The 25,180-nt window shown below is 41.8% G+C and overlaps 3 protein-coding genes across 10 annotated transcripts in view; 2 read left to right on the plus strand and 1 right to left on the minus strand.

Annotated features, from left to right (window-relative positions):
* Nucleotides 1–804: 804 nt before the first annotated feature.
* LOC118359727 (60S ribosomal protein L22) lies at nt 805–3,527 on the plus strand. Its single transcript, XM_035738380.2, has 4 exons — nt 805–902; nt 1,419–1,532; nt 2,540–2,664; nt 3,337–3,527. Exons 1-4 carry the CDS (start codon nt 891–893, stop codon nt 3,479–3,481), a joined length of 396 nt encoding a protein of 131 aa, XP_035594273.1. The 5' UTR covers nt 805–890; the 3' UTR covers nt 3,482–3,527.
* Nucleotides 3,528–4,887: 1,360 nt separating this feature from the next.
* LOC118359726 (protein RCC2 homolog) lies at nt 4,888–12,110 on the minus strand. 2 transcript variants are annotated; one of them, XM_035738377.2, is made up of 11 exons: nt 11,958–12,110; nt 10,631–10,851; nt 10,360–10,453; nt 10,044–10,187; nt 8,532–8,752; nt 8,300–8,414; nt 7,970–8,136; nt 6,900–7,080; nt 6,432–6,610; nt 6,212–6,289; nt 4,888–6,101 (listed from the first exon to the last, which is right to left on the minus strand). In XM_035738377.2, exons 2-11 carry the CDS (start codon nt 10,835–10,837, stop codon nt 5,997–5,999), a joined length of 1,491 nt encoding a protein of 496 aa, XP_035594270.1. In that variant the 5' UTR covers nt 10,838–10,851; nt 11,958–12,110; the 3' UTR covers nt 4,888–5,996. The 2 variants fall into 2 exon arrangements, with proteins under 2 accessions (XP_035594270.1, XP_035594271.1); XM_035738378.2 differs by lacking the exon at nt 11,958–12,110 and adding an exon at nt 11,626–11,789.
* LOC118359725 (rho guanine nucleotide exchange factor 10-like protein) overlaps nt 10,957–25,180 on the plus strand; it is a 33,283-nt gene continuing 19,059 nt past the window's right edge. For 3 of the 7 annotated variants that reach the window (XM_052482112.1, XM_052482115.1, XM_035738374.2), the window contains exons 1-5: nt 13,188–13,843; nt 16,730–16,793; nt 19,919–20,200; nt 20,370–20,397; nt 23,894–23,958. In XM_052482112.1, the coding sequence (XP_052338072.1) occupies nt 16,757–16,793; nt 19,919–20,200; nt 20,370–20,397; nt 23,894–23,958 (412 nt within the window). In that variant the 5' untranslated portion in view covers nt 13,188–13,843; nt 16,730–16,756. Of the gene's footprint in view, nt 10,976–13,187; nt 13,844–16,729; nt 16,794–19,444; nt 19,465–19,918; nt 20,201–20,369; nt 20,398–23,893; nt 23,959–24,181; nt 24,248–25,180 lie in introns of those variants that run through there. The other 4 variants (XM_035738373.2, XM_052482114.1, XM_052482113.1 and 1 more) reach the window with 4 other exon arrangements.

Here is a 25,180-nt window from a genome sequence, read left to right on the forward strand (position 1 = left end):
GGAATGACAGATATGAGGAGGGTCTTTGAGTGTGACTGGAGGGGATGGAGTGCTGGCCTAGTAGAGCCTCATAGGGGACACTGCAGGCTCCACTGACTCCTGTCAAATGTCATGCATTGGTTCCTAATGCAGAGCGGAACAATAAAGGGAACACATAGTATATCTTGTCATGTTTTACCTTGTTGTCTGCCTCTCTGCTCACTAATGCCAGAGTTTATTATGTCACTATTGGCAAGGAGCTAAAGCCCAAGAACTGTATATGTCATTATGAAGGGACCAATCAGATAGGGTTATGATGATGCCATTCTGAAGGGATCAATCAGATAGGAGGGTTATGGCAATGTCATAATAAACAACCTACCAGAGCAGGGTTATGGTGATGTCATAATCAAGGGATCAATCAGAGAGCAGTGTAACAAAGAACCAATGAGCGAGCAGGGTTATGACGATGACATTATGAAGGACCATTCAAAGAGCAGGGTTTTGACAACGCCATTATGATGGACCTCTGATTCAGAGGGTTTGGGTTAAATGTGGAAGACACATTTCGGTTGAATGCATTCAGTTGTGCAACTGACTAAGTATCCCCTTTCCCAAATAGGTAAATATGGACCAAAAAACAACAACATCCTAAGTGTTTTCCTGTATATTTTTGGTTTGTATTGTTTTTTTTGTTACAATTTGTAGAATGATGTATTGTTTCTAACACGTTTGTACTTGTTATCCTTCAAAATATATGGAATTTCAATAAGATGTATAAACAATAATGTTAAGCCTTTTAATCGAACTCTGATGCCGTGATTGTATCGACTAGATCTGCGATTGATTCATCAGGCCAAAATGTAACGCACGCGCAAACCCAGCTCTTCCTTTCTGCTAAATTCTTCGCAATGGCTCCTGTGGTGGGTACAATCGCGTGTGGAAAATTGTTCAAATATATACATTTTTCACACTTAAAATGGCTGTACATTATTTGTATAAATCGGGGCATATTTGAGAGGGCTTATGTAATCGTTAATCATGCCAAACAAGGCACTGAATTGGCTTTTGTTTTTCACGAGGCCCGCTAAATTAGCAAGTTTAAAAAAAAAGTTTAGCTAACGTTAGCTTGCCAGATCCACCACGTTGTAGCTACACAAAACTAGCTTAACATTTTTCTGTTCATTTTATGGTCAGCAGTAGTTTGATTAGTTAAATAACAAAAATGTTGGTCTTTACTTATAAGGAGCCACCTGACTAAAACGTCATCTTAATTGGGGATTAGCCTAGACATAGTTGATGTCTGCGGTTGTAGCGCGTATGGTGGTGAACTAATGTTCGGTAACGTTAACTGTTAGATTCTAGGCAGCTAACTAAACGGAACAGCTACAATGGTAGTGACTGTCATAGTTTTAATTGGCTGTCAATCTTATCTGCAGAAGAAGCAGAGCACCAAGGGGTCCAAGGGTGGCAAGAAGAAGAAGCAGGTCCTGAAGTTCACTCTGGACTGCACCCACCCTGTTGAAGATGGCATCATGGATGCTGCCAACTTTGTAAGTAGTTTAATAGTTACACTGACAGGTTTTATACCTGTGACTGGTTGCAAGGAAGATACTAATATTTTAGTTGCACAAACGCCCTTATTCGAAACCCCCATTAGCCACAATCCTGAATGATTTTTACCCTTCCACAATGGTCACTTGGTTTAGTATAAACTGAAGGATGGAAGGAGCTTATGAAATGACAGTTCATGGGATCGACATGTTGAAAAGAATCATCCAATGCAGCTGTTTTTTTCCTCATTATCAATTAATTTATGGGTAACAATGTACTGTACTGTGATTGTTTCTTTATCATTTTAAGAGAAAACATAGCTTCTTAGCAATGAGCAATTTCTCAAGCAAGAATTTTGGTAGGGCTATGGGAGTGGTCTTAAGTGGGGAGGAGGACACTGAAAATGTGCTGTTATTGGTAGGTTTGGAACTCTGATTGGTCTATTAACTAATTTACTGTCTAGTGATGTCACCAGGAAGGACAAACCAACATCTCACCAAAACAGGCTTACATTTCAGGCTGTCGTTTCAAACAACTCTTACACTAAAAGGGTTTTTATCATCTTCACAATTTCACAGCATTATTCCAACCTCATAGTGTGGAAATGTATATAAAACTGGGCCTTTAAATCTCAAGTGGGGTTTACACTAGCTAGCGACCTGCACAACAACACACAACTAAAAGCCAACTGTGTTTGCTGACAGAGCAAGAGACTGGTCACTCCATGAACAACAGTTGGCTTTAGATCCAAGTGAAGGTGTGATTTCACTGATGTGTTCCAGCCAACAGGCTAGTTTCACATCCACTACACTGTTGTCGCACTGCTTTGATTTATCTTGGCCAGGTCGCAGTTGTAAATGAGAACTTGTTCTCAACTAGTCTCTGGTTAAATAAAGGTGAAATAAAAAATACATTTATAAAAAGTAACGTTGGGCAACTAACTGTCAATCTTTTGTTGTTGGAAATTAGAAGTATATGCTTACGCAGTATGTTTTAATGGTTAAAGGAGCAGTTCCTCCAGGAGCGCATCAAGGTGAATGGGAAAGCTGGAAACCTGGGTGGTGGTGTGGTGTCTATTGAGAGGAGTAAGAGCAAGATCACAGTTTCCTCCGAGGTCCCCTTCTCCAAAAGGTATGGTAACTGCACTGGCAACTCAGGACTGTAGTAATCAAATTGCAATGCAGACATTTGTGTATTTGTTCTTGGGAAAAAAAGAAAATATTTATTAAATGTCTTTCACCCAATACATTGTTTACATGTTCAAGCTATTAAAATGTTGGTAAATGCTTATGTCCTCACAAAATAATTGCTCATATGAATAATTGACTTGCACTGCTTGTGATGGATAAGAGGCCCTGTGTTTTTGTAGCCTTTATCTGTAATATTTTTGTTTAGGTTGCTGGTGTTGATATTGATGATGCCAATATTGACTTTTGGCTATGTAGAATTCAACTTAATAATTCCCACTTAACCAACTCCCAAATGCTTTGACTTTTCTCCTGCATCTGTCATGCACCAGTAACATTATGTGCATGAAAATACACTGGCTGTGAACTGAATTCTCCCTCAAACTCAACAAGGAAGTCTATCTGCCCATGAATACGCTAACTGCACGTGACTGCGCTACAGTATCATTCTTCAACCTTTGTGCTGTGTTTTTGTGATTCATTAAGTTGGGTTGAGGTGTACAGCAACATCAAAAAACATTAGCGTTACTAGGTTGTTTTGTATGTGTATATTGTTTGGGGAAAACATTGAAAGCCAAAGCGCAACCTCACACATCTGAATGCCATCTGTCTGTAGATATCTGAAATATCTGACCAAGAAGTACTTGAAGAAAAACAATCTTCGCGACTGGCTGCGTGTTGTGGCCAACACCAAGGAGAGCTACGAGCTGCGTTACTTCCAGATCAACCAGGATGAGGAGGAGGAGGAAGATGAGGATTAAACCTCCTGTCTGCTGGATTTTGTACATTTAATAAATTCTTAGAGTACTTCTTTTGTACTTATTTCTCTATGGTGACAAGACAACAGGTATGTTCACTAGGAACCAACAAAGGCAAATGGTCAAAAAATGGGAGGGATCTAGCTGAATTTGTCCAGCAAGAAACTCATTGTGTCTGGGTGACGATCAGTCAACATAGTGTTGTGACAATGCAGTACACGAGATCAGGGATGGGCAACTGGCAGCCCTTTTTGAAGGCCATTGGATCAATTTAAAATAAAATTGTCAGGGTCTCGTATTATTGCAAGTTAGAACAGACAAGGTGCAATTTAAATTTGGTTGTGCATCAGTTTTTCTGCTTATATCTCGAGGCCATCTAAATTTAGTCATCATGGTTGAATTACCGGCCTGGGGGGGGCCATTGATTTTGTTAGTCTGATTGAAACCGGCAAATGTTTTTCACCCTATGGTAAAATTGCAGGAAATTAGAGGCAAAACAGCTCATTTTCCCCCCCCATGGACAATGGCGAAATGAGTAGAATTGCATAATTTTCTCTACACCCCACAGCAAAATGTGTGGAATTGCATATTTCCTCCGCTGTCGAGGGGAGCTGCTAAAATGTTTAGTTTGCAATGTGGGCACACAGACCGGGGAAATGCAGCCCCCACCCCCATCAAAGTTGCCCAACCCTGCACAAAATGAAGCTAGCCATTTAAAAATCTGGACAGTAGTCAACCTACTGCTGTTAATCCAGCATAACCAAATAAATGCCAAGTGTTGGGCCACCGTAATAGCTTCAAAGCACCTTGGCATAGATTCTACAAGTGTCTGGAACTAGATTGGCGGGATGCAACACCATTCTTCCGAGACATTCCATCATTTGGTGGTGAAAAACGCTAAGGCACTTCCATCTGACTGATACAGCCATGGCATATGGTTTAATTAAATCGATTTCATGCTCATAAAACCAGTCTTGTGACCGCTTGTGGATGGGAGCATAGCCATCGCCGCCAAAATAAATTATACATGCCCAAGCATGATGGGATCCCTCATTTACTCAAGTTTCCATTATTTTGGTAGTTACCTGTACATCATGAATCTTTAGTATTTGGCAACTCGGAACCTGTGTAAGGTGTGATATGTTCATTAGTAAATGGGGAAATGTGCTTATGGCAGACAAAGCCTGGTAAGATGAATTAGAATAGTGACACCAAATGAAGTAGTGGACATAGCCATCAGTATGTACAAAACTGGCCTAGCAACTGCAAAATACAGTGGCTGATTGGTTATCAAATGTACTCACACGAACAGTAGTGATGACAAGATTTACTGAGACGAGCAGAAGCTAGCATTCCCTCCCCACTTGAAGTGGTGTGGCAGGAGGCAAAAAAAGACTCAAGAAAAATCACCCAATTTACATAAACCTTTATTACCATTTCCATGAAAAAGTTTCAAAATGTTGAACAAGATGTAGGTCTTCTGACCCGGACAAAAACAATTTGTTGCAATACAGGTAGACTAACAAATGAAAAGAAAACAACCCATCTTGATTTAAAACCAGAATATCCACTCATTGCATACATACTTAGTTGACCATTTGCACTAAAACAGAAGCGTAAGACTCAAGTCCTCACAACCCACATTTCTGCTGGTTTTCATTGCCGAGAGTGCACAGTGACCACACCTGGTTTCCCAGGCTAAAAAGAGTCACTGAAAAAAAGGCAAGAATGACAACAAGCAGACACTGGCATTTGAGGGACAGTTACGCATCCTCAACACCAACATTTAATCATACAAATGAAGAGACATAAAACCAAGGAATGTAACAGAAGTCAATGGCTGGAGAGCATCGACTTGGTGGCACATCTCAGATCCTGATTATGCTCTGACAGTGCACACCGATCAACCAGGCAAACAGTAACACTGCCATGGACTTCAAGAACAAAGTTTAAACTAAATTTTGCTATTGGTCTTTGGGAACAAATAGCAAATGCATTCACTCCATACCCCGAAAGACTGTTTCAAAAAGGCACAGATATGGAGTGTTGGTCTTGAATTGATCCCTCGCTTGGAAATTAAAATCAGCCCGAAGAGGACTTTGATGTAGCACCCATTATTGTGAGGGAGACGAGGGCATTGATCAGTTCACAACTGAAGAATAAAAAGAGACAACGTGAAAATAGAGAATGCTTCAGTGGACTTGCAAGGGGAATGAAAGGAGAGTACGAGTAGTAAGAGATCCTCTCTCCAGCTGTAGATGTCTGACTGTTGTGAGGTCAGGGCGAATTCTGTCCAGAGTGGATTTGTTTCAGTTTTTGCAGCGTATTTTCTCTGAATTAACCTCGGAATATATGTAGGCCCGACTTGTTTTTCAAGGCGTATGCATACATACATACATACATACTCGTGAGAGCCCACCCTCCCCAGCCATCCATCATGACTTACAGTTGACCTAGAGGGCCTCTGAAGTGAAAGCAAAAAAAACAAAACAGTGAGAGGTGGCTGGAGGATACCATATTAGAGTGTGCGTGGGTTGTACTCTGGCAGCTTCTTGAGCTTCTCTTGTTCCTGTGGAGTGTCCTGTCTGGCGATGACCAGGGAGTGTGCATATCCCATCACCACCTGCAACCACACCACAGTGAGAATGGGCCCAAACTAGTGAACACACAAATGCAGTTCCCATCTACAGAATGATTCATAGTGTTTATTCAGTCTCTGTTACCGCTCCATACCTGTTCAGCGTAAACTCCATCCAGGCTCTTAACCTCCTGAGCAGTAGTGGAGGACTTGGCCTTGTTGTCACCGTAACCCTGTAACAAACACACGTCATAATAGGTGGAAAACCTGGAACACATGCGCCAATTCAGCAGTCTTATGAGCACACCAGCACCTCGGTATGTTTCTAAAATGGTGTGAGAAATGTGTTTTATACGTACAAATATTACATCTTACCAGCTCGCCAAAGGTAGGGGAGGGTCCCCAACTGATGGTGCTGTCGTCTGCAGCGATAACGATACTGCTTTTCCCGCAGGCCAGACTGCGGACCTTCCATCCACACAGGTCCTGTACAGCCTTGGGGTACATGGTAGATTCCCGCGAGGTATTTGTGACCCCCCAGAAAAACAGCCCCCCTGCACACGGAAGGTAATTAGCATAGCTTCCTTATTAAAAACACCAGCATCCTGGTCAAGAGTTTCCAAATCGCGTAATGGCTAAGGCATTAGACTGACAGATGCTAGGTTCAAATCCTGGTTGGTGTACCCTTTGAAATCACCACAATATACATCAGGTACTAAGGGAAGTAACAGTATTATGGGTATAGTGGTGTTATATTGAGAATAGGTGTTAAAAAACATTTAATTTAAAAAAAAATCTATTCATTACTCAACATTCAAAGGAGTTACGCATTGTGTCCCATACCCATTTCATTGACAGCGAAGGAGCACTGATAGCCAGTGTAGATTTGGGATGCCCCGCGCCCGGGGAAGTCAAAGAGCTTCACCAGTCTGGGCACCATCTCGTCCTTCTGCTCTGTGTGACCCAGCCGCCCATAGCCACCAAAGCCCCAGGAAAACACCCGCTTCTGGGAATCCAATATCAGCTGGACACACAAAGTTTACACACTGACCCGAGTTAGCCTCGTGCAAAAAAAAACATGGTAGAGAAAAAAAAGGTATTTGTGAATTAACCAGAGCCATTGACAGTGAAAACACATTGAGTAGAGTATCGCTTTCAATGCAGGCTGGTGACAAATGTTCAGACCAGCTTAGTTCCTTTTTGGACCCAGATTTAAGGATCAGAATGCAAGCATCTCCATCTGCAGGGTTCATTAACTATGAAGGGAATTACTCGACATTCAGAATTTATGCAAAAGCAGAGAGTAGGCTCAGTCGGTAGAGCATGGCGCTTGCAACATCAGGGTTGTGGGTTCCACGGGGGACCAGTAAGAAAATGTATGCACTCGCTGTTATGTCGATCTGGATAAGAACATCTGCTAACTGGGGGGGACAACTAATGTAAATCAACATTTTGGCTAAACGCACATTTCTAAAATTCACATTTCTGTCTGATGGGGGTAATTGTGGCAGTAGGGATCAAAGCCTGTATTCATAAAGTGTTTCAAAGCAGCAACTCCCCCCTACGGACTAGGGAGATGCGAAGGTCGAGAGCCATGAGTCCTCCAAAACACGACCATGCCGAGCCGCTCTGCTTCTTGACACACTGCTCGCTTAACCAGGAAGCCAGCCGCACCAATGTGTCGGAGGAAACACAGTCTAGCTGGCGACCAAAGTCAGCTTGCAGGCGCCCAGCCCGCAACAACGAGTCGCTATAGCACGATGGGAGAAGGAAATCCCCCCCAAACGACACTGAGCCAAACATGTCTCCCGGTCACAGCTGGCTGTGCCTTAAGACTGCTGCACCACTCGGGAGGCCCTCAGCATTCCTTCTTTAAGACAATGAATACAGGACCTGTTTTTTTCTCTCCTCACCGTGTGATTGCCTCCGCAGGCGACATCTCGGACCACCACGTTGGGTACAGGCGTCACCTGGCCATCCTTACTCTTCTCGATGAAGATGGTCACGCGACGTGCAATGGTCTCACAGTCGAACTCAATGCGCTGGGCGCGGGCAATGAACTTTCCATCAGAGTTGTGTCCTGTGACCCAAAACAAGGTAAAAATAAGTGCTACGTCAGCGTTTGATTTGGAATGATTTTTGACTGAGTCACTGTGCTGCCATTTAACTCTTCAAAGAATAACTTTGGCGAAGATAGAGATATAGATTTTAAATCGGTCCAGTACTATTAGTTAAAACCATACCTAGCTGGCCATACTCTGGACATCCAAACGAGTAAAGGTTCCCTTTGCAGTCCACCACCATGCTGAACTCTGCCCCACACGCCACCTTGACCAAGGGCTGCCCGTTGTACTGGATCTGAGAGGGGCAAGGAGAAGATTCAATAAACACAGGCTCATTAAGTGGCCATATTAGACCTATAATAAAGCAGCAACAATAATGAGGCATATGAATAGGGAAGTTTATGTTGCTTACCGGGGCTGGACTGAGGACTGCATCAGTTTGGTTCCCCTGGCCCAGCTGACCCAGTTTGTTCTCGCCAAACGAGTAGGCGGTGCCACCCTCAGTCAATGCCAGGGTGTGGTTGCGTCCACAGGCTGCAGCCACCACCACCTCGTCTGCGAGGGCCTCAATCAGCTTTGGGGCCTCCAGGCGCTTAGTGTCCCCGTGACCCAGCTGACCCTTTTCATTTCGACCTAAGAGGCAGGAGGTCGTCAACATGGACCTTTCCTCCTGGACTCAAACCAGCTAGAATGATTGCATCTGAGGTATACAGTGCACTCAGGCCCCTTGACTTCTGCCACATCTACAACCTTATTCTAACATGGACTACATTACATTTTTAACCAATCTTCACACAATACCCCATAAAGACCAAGTGAAAACAGGACTAGAAATGTTTGCAAATGTATTAAAAATAAAACAGAAATACCTATTTACATAAGTATTCAGACCCTTTGCTTTGAGAGTTGAAATTGATCTTCCTTGAGATGTTTCTACAACGTGATTGGAGTCCACCTGTGGTAAATTCAATTGATTGGACATGATTTGAAAAGACACACCTCTCTATATAAGGTCCCACAGTTGACCGTGCACACCAGAACAAAAACCAAGCCATTAGGTTGAAGGAATTGTCTGTAGAGCTGCGAGACAGGATTGTATCGAGGTACAGATCTGGATAAGGGTACCAAAACATTTCTGCAGCATTGAAGGTCCCCAAGAACACAGGGGCCTCCATCATTCTTAATTAAAAATAAGTTTGGAACCACCTAGACTCTTCCTAGAGCTGGCCGCCCAGCCAAACTGAGCAATCAAGGGGAAAGGGTCTTGGTCAGGGAGATGACCAAGAACCTGATGGTCACTGACAAGAGCTCCAGAGTTCCTCTGTGGAGATGGGGGGAACCATCCAGAAGGACAACCATCTCCGCATCAGTCAACCAATCTGGCCTTTAAGGTAGAGTGGCCAGACGGAAGCCACTACTCAGTAAAAAGGCACATGACAGCCAGCTTGGAGTTTGCCAAAAGGCACCTAAAGACTCAGACCATGAAACCAAGACAATGCAGGAGTGGCTCAGCCAGAGCCCAGACTTAAACCCGATCGAACATCTCTGGAGAGACCTGAAAATAGCTGTGCAGCGACACTCCCCATCCAACCTGACAGAGCTTGAGAGGATCTGCTGATAAGAATGGGAGAAACTCCCCAAATACAGGTGTGCCAAGCTTATAGCCTGTAATTGCTGTCAAAGGTGATTCAACAAAGTACAGAGTGAAGGGTCTGAATACTTATGCAAATGTGATCTTTATTTGTAATAAATTTGCAAACTATTCTAAACAGTTTTTGCTTTGCCATTATGGTGTGTGTGTAGGAGTTGAAAAACAATTAACCATTTTATAAAAGGCTGTAACAATGTGAAAAGTCAAGGGGTCTGAATACAGTGCATTTGGAAAGTATATAAACTACAATCTATTACAGAACAACATTCCTACCCCAGCTCCAGAGTTTGCCCTCTGTGGTGATGAGGAGGCTGTGGGCAGCACAGGGCCCAGACACCACACTGCTGACCTGCACGTCATTCAGGCAGCCGTAACGGTGAGGACCCCACAGGTTCTGGCCTAGGTTCCTGAAGGCCGCTGCGAGACCACACACACACACACAACAACTGACTTCAATACTGCAGTCAATTAGGATGATTACTTTAATAAACTTCCAAAGCAGGTAGCACTAGTGCTATTGAGGGATAGCTTTGAGTCTGGAGCCTTGCATTACGCAATATTTTCATTACAGGACTTGGCAGGGTTATACCTTGTGCTTTCGGAACCTCTTTCCTTCCAATGAGATCCCAGTTGGTGGCCCCAAAAATGAGCAGTTGACCTTTGACTTTAGGTAAGTCAAGTTTCTACAAAAATGACAGATCAGTGTTTAAGATCAGTGGGTCTTTTTTACTCTGCATAACCACTCCTTATTCATTTGACTAACAACATATCTAGTCATGTTAACCACAATTCTATAGTCACAAACCCCTCTTGGTGACCTGGACGTTTTGATTTGACCTCCTGCAGGTCAGGAAACTTACTATTTTTTCTTTAATGTCGTCAGGCACAGTGACTGGTTGAAGGCCTGACTTTGCAGCAGGCTTGCCAGGTTTCTTTGTGTTCTCCTGCTCTTCATAATCATCAAATTCATCATCACTGCTGAACTCCCTTTCCTTCTTTTTGCCTCCTGCCCTCTTCCTCTTGATCCCACCATTTCCAGAGACTTCAGTTACCTTCTTGCGTGGCATGTTTGTGAAGGTATCTGGGGGGGGGGTAAACAAAAACAGACATGCATTGTGATATCAATGGAGCGGCAGGTAGCCTAGTGGTTGAAGCGTTGGACTAGTAACTGAAAGGTTGTTAGATTGAATCCCCGAGCTGACAAGGTAAAAATCTGTCGTTCTGCCCCTGAACAAGGCAGTTGACCCACTGTTCCTCGGCCGTCTTTGAAAATGTGTTAACTGACTTTCCTAGTTAAATATTTTAAAAATCAATACTGAAATCAAACTCTTGCTACGCTGAACTGATGACATAGCAATTTGCAATGCTTTTGAACTCGAGGAAGACATGTAAACAAACAGTCAAAGAAAACTAAGCATATACGTAAACTTAACATTAAAAGACTACGTTCAAGTATACAAGCCAAAGCCACCAATGCTAGCCAAGATTAGCCATAGCGGCTCGCGGGTTAGCTAGCATTCCTGTCCGCATTTCTTTGTTGTCTACGTGCTAGCATAATCAGTGGCTACTAGATTGTTGCTCAAAAAGGGCCTGTTAGCAAACATACCACTAGCTAACGTCAGTTAGCTACGGGAAATGACAAATAGCCACACTGACGGTTTACTGGACTTTGTTAAATGAGTTAGCAAGCCAACGGTGCTAGCTACTTAGCTAGCTAGCGTAAACTCGCAATCGATTTCTAAACTAAGACAAACATTGGGTAACCTTAGCTAACTAGTTACAATACACCCGATTAAAATACTTTCTCCCCCCCCAAACTGTAAAAGTTGAAGGTGAGAAGAAAATTTAGCTAAACCTTTTGGCTTTCAGATAATCTTCCTTCTAACGTTAATTCGGTGACTAACGTTACTGTAATTAACAAGCTTGCGAGAGAGATATCCCTAATTCTGCGGCTGTCGTGCATCTGTCCGTCTTCCACGTCTTTGATTGATTTTAAACAATAGAATCTTGCAGTCTCCGGCTCTGTGAAACCACGTGGGTACTGCCTTACATTGGTTAAATTCTAGTTAGTTGGATAATGCAAAAAGCCATAACTTGTGACATACTTACAACTTTCCCTTTTGTATATTAGCTGCTGCATGTGATTAAAGTTGTAAAATATAGCTAGTTATATGTTTCAATGCTTACCTGGGATTCGTTGTGGATGTCTGGCCTATAGGTCTTTTGATTGATGGTCTTTTATCGTTATGAGTCCTCCCTCCTTTTCGCCTGTCTTCTTTGTTAAAATGTAAATATGTGCAGAGACGTGACATACCGGTCGGTACTACAAAACACATGGGACTTAGAAAATGTAAAGAAAACTACAACCCATTAAGCTACCAAAGTATTATGTCGCCCTCTCGTGGCGGGGGTGTGAATACAATCCATGAGTGTAACATGTTTTACAAATGCAAATTGTTTATTATTATTTTTTTGTATTTTATTTTAAATGTAATCTTTATTTAACTAGGCAAGTCAGTTAACAACACATTCTTATTTGCAATGACGATCTATCCCGGCCAAACACGGACGACGCTGGGCCAATTGTGCACTGCCCTATGGGATTCCCAATCACGGCCGGATGTGATACAGCCTGGATTCGAACCAGGGAATGTAGTGACGCCTTAGATCGCTGGGCCACTCGGGAGCCCTCTATATAAGATAGAGCCACAGATAAAAGGGGACTTAGTTAAAACAATTATTTGCCAGAGCTAATTGCTCAATGTCAGTGAATTACATCCTTTTTAACTGTTCATTTCAACAGCCTGACCCTGCCACTTTGTTTGGTAAATTTAGGGATGGGGTTTGGGAAATGTCACCACTGAAAGTCCATGAGCTGGCATGATCTTTTGAAACACATTTGGAGCTATACATTGTAGACAATGTATTAAAAAATAGGGCAATATAACCTTAGATTTTTATAATAGGGTAAATTTAGTGACAACAGTATAATGAGTTAATACATTGTGCCTGTGTAACTTAGTAAAGGCCTATAGGTGTCAGTCTTGCCTCTGACATCTGACAATGGTCGAGTTTGATTTCAAGTCGAATCAAATTGTATTTGTCACATACCCGAATAAAACAGGTGTAGTAGACATGACCGTGAAATGCTTATTTTACTTGCCCATAATTAACAAACGATGCAGTTCAAGAAAGAGTTAAGAAAATTTTTACTAAATAATCTAATGTAAAAAATAATAAAAACGAACACAAAATAACAATAAAGAGGCTATATACAAGTGGTACCTGTACGGAGTCAATGTACTGGGGTACAGGTTAGTCGAGGTCATTTGTACATGTATATGCCCCGGGTAGGCGGGGTTTGCTCATTTTAGACAATACCACTGGTCCTTAGGAAAAATCTCCACTCACGTGGGGCACCGGGCCATGCAAAACGAACTCAGCCATTGCTCTCCAGGGAGGGTTGTATAAGAAGTCCTCTGTACAGTCTACTCTCACACAGCAGGGTTAGCCCTGAGCTTCTCCCTGTAACCAAACAAAGGCTGTCACTAGTTGCTGTCCCTACACTAGGATTAGGAAACTCTCATCTCTCTATGCTTTAGCGCTCAATCGCCCTCCCTTTTCCTCCCTCTTCTCCCGCAGTGCGTTAACCGGCACATCCCGACACGAGAGGCATAAATGCGCTCAACACCCCACCAGCCAATCAAGAGCCGGTTAACGCACTGCGGGGAGAGAGGGAGCGAGAGCACTAAGCATAGAGAGAGGAGTTTCCTGATCCTAGTGTGGGAGCAGCAACTAGTGACAGCCTTTGTTTGGTAAGAGCCAGAAGCTCAGAGCTAACCCTGTTTTATGAGAGTGGACCGTACAGAGGACATCTTTACAACCCTCCCTTGATTTAGCTTCAAGGGAAGGGGCTTGGTCATCAAGTCAAGTGAGTGTATTAGGGATGGTGCAGACTCGACAAACCGGATTCGTTGTTAACACTTGGGGGTGTGTAGAGGAGAGTCCTTGGGATTAAGGGCTGGAGGAAGGCTTTCGGCTGGCTGGTGGTAATCTTTACAGAGAACAAGGAGGTGAGATCTCATTGTTTTTGCCTGTCCATTACACTCCGTTTCTCTGCATCATCACATTGCAACAAAGCCTGGACCCCACTATGGAGGATGGGGTGGTGTGTGTGTTGGGGAGTGACCTCCAGATTTCAGGAGAGTGACCTGGTGCACTTGAAAATCTTACAGAGCAACCCATTTTGAGGAGAAGTGCATTATGAAAAGATTGTAGATAACAAATTATGCAATACTACACAGGGTCTTTAAATGCCTGAGGTTGACTCCTTTTGACTGCTCGAGAGAGAGAGAGGTGTAAGTATCTTCTAAAATATCCAGTGTTTTTACCTAGGGAGATAAGTCTAGGTGTAATGACATAAAGTACAACAGTTTCATATATTATTTTTGTCTTTAGATGGGATGACATGGTAAACTTTAGTTTGCAGCACCTGCTATAAGAACAGCTATTACCTTTATTGATGCATGTGGTCTGTCACATGCTCTCGTAAAGTCTGGGAAATGTCATGTGTGGGCATATTTTGTTGCAATGTTATGTGGTGCATTTTGAAATGTAATACTCACTTGCTGGTCATAAAATGATGCAGGTTAATTTTCATTCCCACAGTATTGTCTGACTCTTATGTTTGATCAAGCAGAACTGACTATTGCATAGTAATCCAATCTCTTGTCCGTGACCAAATACATTTAACCACCCTTATTACTTTAAATACCAACACAACTAATCTGCTAGTTGAATATAGATATCAATATTAAAAGTGACACATGTATGAACTATTAAAACTTCAGTGTTGCCGCTGTAACACATGTTGTCAGTAGTTTTTACATGCTTTCTTGCTACAGTGGGGCAGTGATGTTTGCGACATACATCCCAGAAACCGGGATAGAGGTTTCGATTGAGTAATGTCCTTGGTGTGGGAGTATGGAGTCAGTCACTGACTGGGGTTCCCTTCAGCCAAACAATCCATGCGCTGTTCTCTGTTCTCAGACTGACTGTAGATCAGAGGTTTCTCTCCGTTGGGGTCTATTCATAAGACCGCTCCATCTATGGGCGTCCTTCTCCCCATAGCCTTGTGAATTATTCATCAAAGTTGTATCCCAAATGGCACCCTATTATCTATATAGTGCACTACTTTTGACCATAGCTCTGTGGGCCTATGGTCTCTGGTCAAAAGTAGTGCACTATATAGGGAATGATATTCCATTTGGGACACAGGCCAGGAATGACCCTCCCTGGAGTGTGAGAGCTAGAAGTTCAATACGCCCCCTCGAACAGCACGCTGCTACCACCTTCATTTATCAGAGTGTTTGCATTCAGCTACAGCCGCTAGTTGTTTTGATAAGCGTTCTTTGAATGAAGACCTTTGACCACAGTGTGGGTGTGTCTTTAGAATTAAAAAGTCCACCGAGTTGGGAGCATTTTGATTTGTTAATCATTAATGAGCATTTATGATCTTTCATGCCTGAGATGATAGTCATCCTGTGTTATGTGTTTATAGTTTCTGCCTGCCTTGCCCAGATCACAGTTGAGTGAAGTCAGTCTGTACTGCATGTCTGGATCTGCCACACACATCTGAAGAATGTAACACACGCAGGTAGCCTATGGCAGAACAGTCAACTGTGAGCATGCAAGGAACTGTCGCAAGGTGTACGTGTGTGTTTGTACTGTACATATAAACTCACCGGACAGTTTATTAGGTACATCCCACGTTCACAAAAATGGATCACTCCTACAGACGTGGCTTGTTATATAAAACAGGCATCAAGGCATTCAGTTACTGTTCGACTGAATGTTAGAATGGGCTAAACGAGTGACCTTAGCGACTTTGAGTCTGGTATGATTGCCGGACCCAGTATCTCAGAAATGGAAGCCCTCCTGGGCTTTTCACGCACAACAGTGTCTAGGGTTTACTGGGAATGGTGCTACAAACAGAAACATCCAGTCAGCACCAGTCCTGTGGGTGAAAACAGCTCGTTGATGAGAGGTCAAAGGAGAATGGCAAAAATCGTGCAAGCTAACAGGCAGGCCACAAACAGACAAATAACAGCGCAGTACAACAGTGGTGTGCAGAACGGCATCTCGGAACGCACAACTTGTCGGTTCTTGTCACGGTTGGGCTATTGCAGCAGACGACGACACTGGGTTCCACTCCTATCAGCTAAAACTTAGAAGTTACTGGCTCTAGTGGGCACGCGATCACCAACACTGGACAACTGAAGAGTGGAAAAACATTGCCTGGAACATGACAGGAAGTTCAGTTTACTTGAGTGGCCTGCGCAGTCCCCAGACCTCAACCCAATAGAGCATCTTCGCAGCATGAATGTACCGCTGTCCAATCTGCAGCATCTGCATGATGCCATCGCGTCAGCATGGACCACCATCCCTGTGGAATTTTTCCAATACCCTGTAGCATGCCCCAAATAATTCAGGCTGTTCTGGAGGCAAAGGGCACTCCGACCCGGTACTAGATGGGTGTACCTAATAAACTGTCTGGTCAGTCTAGTCTTCACAGGCTGTCTTTCTAAGTGTAGGTTTGAGGTTGAGAGAGGTGAAGTGTCAACTATTACAGACCATTTGAGTGAGTTGTTCAGAGTTCCGTCACCATGAAATGCAGCAATACGTTTTCATGGAGTTATTTTAGTGGATAGTTAGCCCTGGAAAAATATGTTACCATAAGTCACTGATGTAACATTTATGGATATTTATAAGAAAAACAAACTTTTATGCTGATACTTTCAAAAAGGTCATTATGAAACGGACCCAAAAATCCAATAGACCCAAAAGTCCAATGGCCTAAAAAAATCTATATTGGAGCAAATCTGATATTGACATTTTGTCACATCGTATCAGGTTAAAGAATGTTCTCAGTGATTCATTGGGTTGATTTGTTTTTACAGAGGCTGATGTGACCACAGAGTACACCAATGGCTTCTCCACCCCCCCCACCCCCTCCAACCTCAGGTGAGTTTCTACTTTCGTCAGTATCGTTATGTGCTGTAGATTTCTGCCTTACAAAGAGGAGATTTAGGTCAAATCTTATTAAAACAGTCATAAATAAACAAGAGTTATGGGGACTATTCTGTAACAAATCCCTATTTATATACAATTACAAAGCGATTAGTACTATGTAACAGAGGCGGGTGGTAGGTGGTTCAGGTTGTAGTAATGTACATAAGTTATGTCCATGTGTGATAAAGGATTTGTGAATCTATTTGGGCTTCCTCAAGCAGAAGTTCCATCTGAGGAGCATTCCTTACAAATCCTATTTGGTAACAATGTGGAGACAAACATTGACTTGTGAGTTTTACCATTAAATTAGGTCAGCAGACACACAGTGACATAGCAGTGGCAGCAGCAGTACTAGTGTTACGTGCTACCTGAGGAATCTGTACACTCAAACATAAACAAGGAACCTGTCCCAGACAAACAGAGTGCAGTGCTGATAACATCCTGGCAGCTAACAGGCTCCAGTCTGGAGCTACTTAATCCCTTCATGGCTAGGGGAGGGCTAGGGGAAAAGGTGAGAGCTCCCAGCATGGGGTCTTAGCCTAATGACCATATGCTGCGTCAGAAGGACTCCTGCTGCCACGCGGGCCATATGTCTCACCCTCCACACGAATCCACCTGCAGAGAATAGGAGTACGGGCAGTTAACATGCACTAGCCAGAGCAATGTTAGGCCCCTGACATGACATGCTTCTCTTTTAGTTATGTTCATTGCTCCTATATTTTTTTTGTGGCATGAAAGAGGATGGCCGTAAACTTAGCATCAATGTACCTGTTGAAGTGTAATAATGTTTTCGACAGGGTAAGGTTTAATGTAGCAGAATAACAGTGCGTGGCGAGTCAGTTAGCCACTGTCATCTACAGGGCCAAGAGTCCTGGGATTTATGTCTAAGTTGATTGATCCCAGGAAAGTCAGCAAGGTGATGTTATTCCTGCTTGATTCTGACTGTCAGGCATATCCAGGCATAGGCTACACTCCTTAAAATGAAATGCTACCATATGTTAAGGTTTAGTCCTGCCCAGCGACTGTTTTCCTTATTAGACCTTATTAGGCACCACAATGACCTATAATCCGCTAGACAAGTGGTACTCGAATACAATTTGAAACACAAACCGCCAAGCCGCACTGCTTCTTGACACAATGCTCGCTTAACCCGGAAGCCAGCCGCACCAATGTGTCGGAGGAAACACCGTACACCTGGCGACCGTGTCAGCATGCATTGCGCCAGGCCCTCCACGAGTCGCTAGAGCACGATAGGACAAGGGCAACCTCTGAATTTGAGGTAGGATGGAACTTTTGGCTCACATCATGACATTCTAATGTGATCTGATTTATAATAGACCAATTACTTTTTCATCTGTGTAAGGGGGTGGGCTCTAAGCCATCCTTTCAGCCAGTCAGTGTAAATATCTTCAAATTTGTTTCATTACACCCACACGATCAGACTGAGCATTTCAAGGACCAAACAAGGCGCAGGGAAATTATGAAAATATATTTGAGTTATTTTCATTAAACACATGATTTAAAAAATAAAATGACAGACTGCAGGGAGGCTTAAGAAGTAAAATGTTTTTGGTGTTTATTTTGGTCGGGATCCGCAGTCCATTTTGACCCTGTTCTGGGTCTGGATGCAAACTGCAGTGGCGCAGTCTGCCTATTGAGTATGGCTGGACTAGACCATTGTGTTTAATGTGATAGTCACCTACCCTGTTCCTGGAGAGCTACAGTACCAGGTGTACAGGCTTTTGTTCCAACCCAGCATTAAAATATAACACAGTATATAAATCACCAACAGTGCATTCGGATCACCAACAGTGCATTTCCCCTTTTCCATATTTTGTGACGTTACAGCCTTATTCTTAAATGGATTACATATTTTTTTGTCATCAATCTACAGACAATACTTCATAATGACAAAGTAAAAACAGGTTTTAGATTTTTTTTGCAAATTTATTACAAATAAACTGAAATACCTTATTTACATAAGAATTCAGACTCTTTGCTATGAGACTCAAAATTGAACTCGGGTGCATCCTGTTTCCAATGATCATCCTTGAGATGTTTCTACAACTTGATTGGATTCCACCTGTGGTAAATTCAACTGATTGGACATGATTTGGAAAGGCTCACCTGTCTACACAGACCATGAGATACAGAGATCCTTGATGACAACCTGTTCCAGAGCGCTAAGGAACTCTGACTGGGGCGAAGGTTCACCTTCCAACAGGATTGTTTAGTTTGCCGGGTGGCCAGCTGTATGAAGAGTCTTAGTCGTTCTAAACTTCTTTCATTTAATAATGATGGAGGCCACTGTGTTCTTAGGGACCTTTAATGCTATAGACATTTTTTTGGTACCCTCCCCAGATCTGTGCCTCGACACAATCCTGTCTCTGAGCTCTATGGACAATTCCTTCGACCTCTCGGCTTGGTTTTGTCTCTGACATGTACTGTCAACTGTTGGACCTTATATAGACAGATCTTTGCCTTTCCAAATCATGTCCAATCAATTGAATTTACCACAGGTGGACTCCAATCAAGTTGTAAAAACATCTCAAGAATGATCAATGGAAACAGGATGCACCTGAGCTCAATTTCGAGTCTCATAGCAAAGAGTCTGAATACTTATGTAAGTAAGGTGTTTCTGTTTTTTATTTGTAATACATTTGCAAAAATGTCTAAATACCTGTTTTCACTTTGTCGTTATGGGGTAGATTGATGAGATTTTATTTATTTAATCAATCTTGGTGTAAGGCTGTAACGTAACAAAATGTGGAAAGAGGGAAACGGTCTGAATACTTTCAGAATGCACTGTATACTGTAAATGCTGTTGCAGACCTCAATCTTCCCAATACTTTGCCTTAGTGTGAGAATACCTCATTTAGACCTACAGTATTTGTTGAGAGAAAAGGCTGATCAGTAAAAATAGCGCTGGTAGTCAATAGTACACTGACAACATATGAGATCACTGCAGTGTTTTGGAAATAATGTGTTGTCTCCGGAATGATTGAAGATGCATTGTGTAATTGTAATTTGTAACAGCACGTCTCATTTTGTATAACTTTCTCCCCTCATGTTTCCAGTGCCTGTGTCCAACATGGCCTCTAAGATGGAGGAGGAAGAGGAAGGTATGAAGTTTGACTTTGACAACAGTGATGAAGAGTGCACTACGTCACCAGCGAACTCTGTCTCTACCATGGCCAAGGGCTTTGAAGCCACTGTGATGGCGGGGCTTGCATCAAAAAGGAACACAATGGGCCCTAGTTCTGCCCAAGACCCAACAGTAAAGCCAAGACTCAATGGATGGCCGTCTGTTGGAAAGGAGGACCAGAGCATGCATTCACTCCCTCATTCCAATAGCTCAGGTGAGTCTGTCTCAGCATGGTCATGGTCCCATTGGATCTCATTCATAATTGCTTGGGTGAGCTCTGCCATGCTATCATAGATAAGCTTGTAGAATGAGACTGCTATTGACTGCATTGTTTTTATCTATGTAATAACTTAGTCTAAACGTGAATGTTTTGTTTTCCACAGAGATGGCTGGAAGAAGGTCTCCTGAGGGGTAGGATATTTACCTTTTATATCTATAATGACTTATGATTAAACTGTATAGACGAAACCCATTCATACATTTATTCAAACACCTTATCTGTAATATCATCACAATTTCTTCCCAAACTTTGTTTCAATTGGGTGAGAACAGAAGTTAAACAGTAGCAGATGTTCTCATAAGTTACTAGAGATCATTAACTCTGAGGAGAATCTAGTCACTTTTACTGCTCAGTGTCACAAACACTATTGATCAACTTTGCTATACAATGTTATACAGTACACCAAAATGTCCACTGTAATGTTATGTTATATACCACAATGTCCACTGTAATGTTATGTTACACACCACAATGTCCACTGTAATGTTATGTTATATACCACAATGTCCACTGTAATGTTATGTTACACACCACAATGTCCACTGTAATGTTATGTTATATACCACAATGTCCACTGTAATGTTATGTTATATACCACAATGTCCACTGTAATGTTATGTTATATACCACAATGTCCACTGTAATGTTATGTTACACACCACAATGTCCACTGTAATGTGATGTTATATACCACAATGTCCACTGTAATGTTATGTTACACACCACAATGTCCACTGTAATGTTATACACCACAATGTCCATTGTAATGTTATGTTATATACCACAATGTCCAATGTAATGTTATGTTACACACCACAATGTCCACTGTAATGTTATGTTACACACCACAATGTCCACTGTAATGTTATGTTATATACCACAATGTCCACTGTAATGTTATGTTACACACCACAATGTCCACTGTAATGTTATGTTATATACCACAATGTCCACTGTAATGTTGTGTTATATACCACAATGTCCATTCTAATGTTATGTTATATACCACAATGTCCACTGTAATGTTATGTTACACACCACAATGTCCATTGTAATGTTATGTTACACACCACAATGTCCACTGTAATGTTATGTTATATACCACAATGTCCACTGTAATGTTATGTTACACACCACAATGTCCACTGTAATGTTATGTTATATACCACAATGTCCACTGTAATGTTATGTTACACACCACAATGTCCACTGTAATGTTATGTTATATACCACAATGTCCATTGTAATGTTATGTTATATACCACAATGTCCACTGTAATGTTATGTTACACACCACAATGTCCATTGTAATGTTATGTTACACACCACAATGTCCACTGTAATGTTATGTTATATACCACAATGTCCACTGTAATGTTATGTTATATACCACAATGTCCACTGTAATGTTATGTTATATACCACAATGTCCATTGTAATGTTATGTTATATACCACAATGTCCACTGTAATGTTATGTTACACACCACAATGTCCACTGTAATGTTATGTTACACACCACAATGTCCACTGTAATGTTATACACCACAATGTCCATTGTAATGTTATGTTATATACCACAATGTCCATTGTAATGTTATGTTATATACCACAATGTCCACTGTAATGTTATGTTATATACCACAATGTCCACTGTAATGTTATGCTATATACCACAATGTCCACTGTAATGTTATGTTATACACCACAATGTCCACTGTAATGTTATGTTACACACCACAATGTCCACTGTAATGTTATGTTACACACCACAATGTCCACTGTAATGTTATACACCACAATGTCCATTGTAATGTTATGTTATATACCACAATGTCCATTGTTATGTTATATACCACAATGTCCACTGTAATGTTATGTTATATACCACAATGTCCACTGTAATGTTATGCTATATACCACAATGTCCACTGTAATGTTATGTTACACACCACAATGTCCACTGTAATGTTATGTTATATACCACAATGTCCACTGTAATGTTATGTTATATACCACAATGTCCACTGTAATGTTATGTTACACACCACAATGTCCACTGTAATGTTATGTTATATACCACAATGTCCACTGTAATGTTATGTTACACACCACAATGTCCACTGTAATGTTATGTTATATACCACAATGTCCACTGTAATGTTATGTTACACACCACAATGTCCACTGTAATGCTATGTTATACACCACAATGTCCACTGTAATGTTATGTTACACACCACAATGTCCATTGTAATGTTATGTTATATACCACAATGTCCACTGTAATGTTATGTTATATACCACAATGTCCACTGTAATGTTATGTTATATACCACAATGTCCACTGTAATGTTATGTTATACACCACAATGTCCACTGTAATGTTATGTTACACACCACAATGTCCACTGTAATGTTATGTTATATACCACAATGTCCACTGTAATGTTATGTTACACACCACAATGTCCACTGTTATGTTACACACCACAATGTCCATTGTAATGTTATGTTATATACCACAATGTCCACTGTAATGTTATGTTATATACCACAATGTCCACTGTAATGTTATGTTATATACCACAATGTCCACTGTAATGTTATGTTATACACCACAATGTCCACTGTAATGTTATGTTACACACCACAATGTCCACTGTAATGTTATGTTATATACCACAATGTCCACTGTAATGTTATGTTATATACCACAATGTCCACTGTAATGTTATGTTATATACCACAATGTCCACTGTAATGTTATGTTATACACCACAATGTCCACTGTAATGTTATGTTACACACCACAATGTCCATTGTAATGTTATGTTATATACCACAATGTCCACTGTAATGTTATGTTATATACCACAATGTCCACTGTAATGTTATGTTATATACCACAATGTCCACTGTAATGTTATGTTATACACCACAATGTCCACTGTAATGTTATGTTACACACCACAATGTCCACTGTAATGTTATGTTACACACCACAATGTCCACTGTAATGTTATGTTACACACCACAATGTCCACTGTAATGTTATGTTATATACCACAATGTCCACTGTAATGTTATGTTACACACCACAATGTCCACTGTAATGTTATGTTACACACCACAATGTCCACTGTAATGTTATGTTACACACCACAATGTCCACTGTAATGTTATGTTACACACCACAATGTCCACTGTTATGTTACACACCACAATGTCCACTGTAATGTTATGTTATATACCACAATGTCCACTGTATTGGGGCTCCCGAGTGGCGCAGCGGTTTAAGGCACTGCATCTCAGTGCTACAGGCGTCACTACAGACCCTGGTTAGATTCCAGGCTGTATCACAACCGGCCTTGATTTGAAGTCCCATAGTGCGGCACACAATTGGCCCAGTGTCGTCTGTGTCAGGGTTTGGCCAGGGTAGGCAGTCATTGTAAATAAGAATTTGTTCTTAACCGACTTGCCTAGTAAAATAAAAATAAATGAATACATTAATTGTCATCTTTGACATCAATTACTGCTCAAATGACATCTCCCCTTAATTAACCACCCATGGCAGCAGTGTCACTCCCAGATTTTTTGATGACCATATTTGTTGTCATTGTTTCAGCCGCTCTGAGCTGGGATTGTCAGGAGACACAGAGGGCTCTGGGAGAAGAAATAGCATTTATGAAGGTAAGGGACACTCTTGAACGCTTTGTTCAAATTGTAGGCCCAAGGCCCACTGTACATGTTACTTCTGAGTGTAATCATATTATACACTACATCTGACATTTCCTTGTTGTTTTATAGTCTATTGAGACAACTTTCCCTGGTAATTTGACTTTGTGTGATACAATGCCATAAGCCAGTACACATTGTAATGTTCGCCCCTTATCTTTGTCAATGCCATCTCCAGCAGGATCTATGAATGAGTGCTACTACACCCCTATCTTAAAGGCTGACCACATAGACACTCAGACAGGTCTGTGACCCTGTTTCAGCAGGGCTGTGGTGTCACACATTGTGCACTTCCCTACTTTTACAATCATACTGAGTCACAAGTAGCACAATCACTGTACTTGTACACAGCCAATCTGTAAATAGCACACCCAACTATCTCATCCCCATTACTTACCCTCTTGCTCTTTTGCACCCCAGTATCTCTACTTGCACATCATCTGCACATATATCACTCCAGTATTAATGCTAAATTGTAATTATTTCGTCTCTATGGCCTATTTATTGCCTACCTCCCTACTCTTCTACATTTGCACACACTGTACATAGATTTTTCTATTGTGTTATTTACTGTATGTTTGTTTATGTGTAACTCTGTTGTTTGTGTCGCACTGCTTTGCTTTATCTTGGCCAGGTCGCAGTTGTCAATGAGAACTTGTTCTCACCTGGCCTACCTGGTTAAATAAAGGTGAAACAAAAAATAAAAATGTGACATCAGCACTGCATGGGGCACCAGCCCAGAATCACACTTAACCAATCGGATCCTTATCCATCCAATGGAAATGGATGGCTTATCAATCAATTGCAGACAAATCTAGGCTGTATTAATCAAGTTTCAGAGTAATCATTGCTCTAAAACAGAGATATCTATTTGAGTATAATAGTACAAGATAGGCTACAAATCCCTGTATATGCAGTCTCTCTTTCTCATAGGCAGTCTCTCTCTCTCTCTCATAGGCAGTCTCTCTCTCTCTCTCATAGGCAGAGTCTCTCTCTCTCTCTCTCTCATAGGCAGTCTCTCTCTCTCTCATAGGCAGAGTCTCTCTCTCTCTCATAGGCAGAGTCTCTCTCTCTCTCTCTCTCTCTCTCTCTCATAGGCAGTCTCTCTCTCTCTCTCTCATAGGCAGTCTCTCTCTCTCTCTCTCTCATAGGCAGAGTCTCTCTCTCCGCTTTGTGT

Source organism: Oncorhynchus keta, chromosome 27 (assembly GCF_023373465.1).
Source record: "Oncorhynchus keta strain PuntledgeMale-10-30-2019 chromosome 27, Oket_V2, whole genome shotgun sequence".
Lineage (NCBI taxonomy): Eukaryota > Metazoa > Chordata > Actinopteri > Salmoniformes > Salmonidae > Oncorhynchus > Oncorhynchus keta.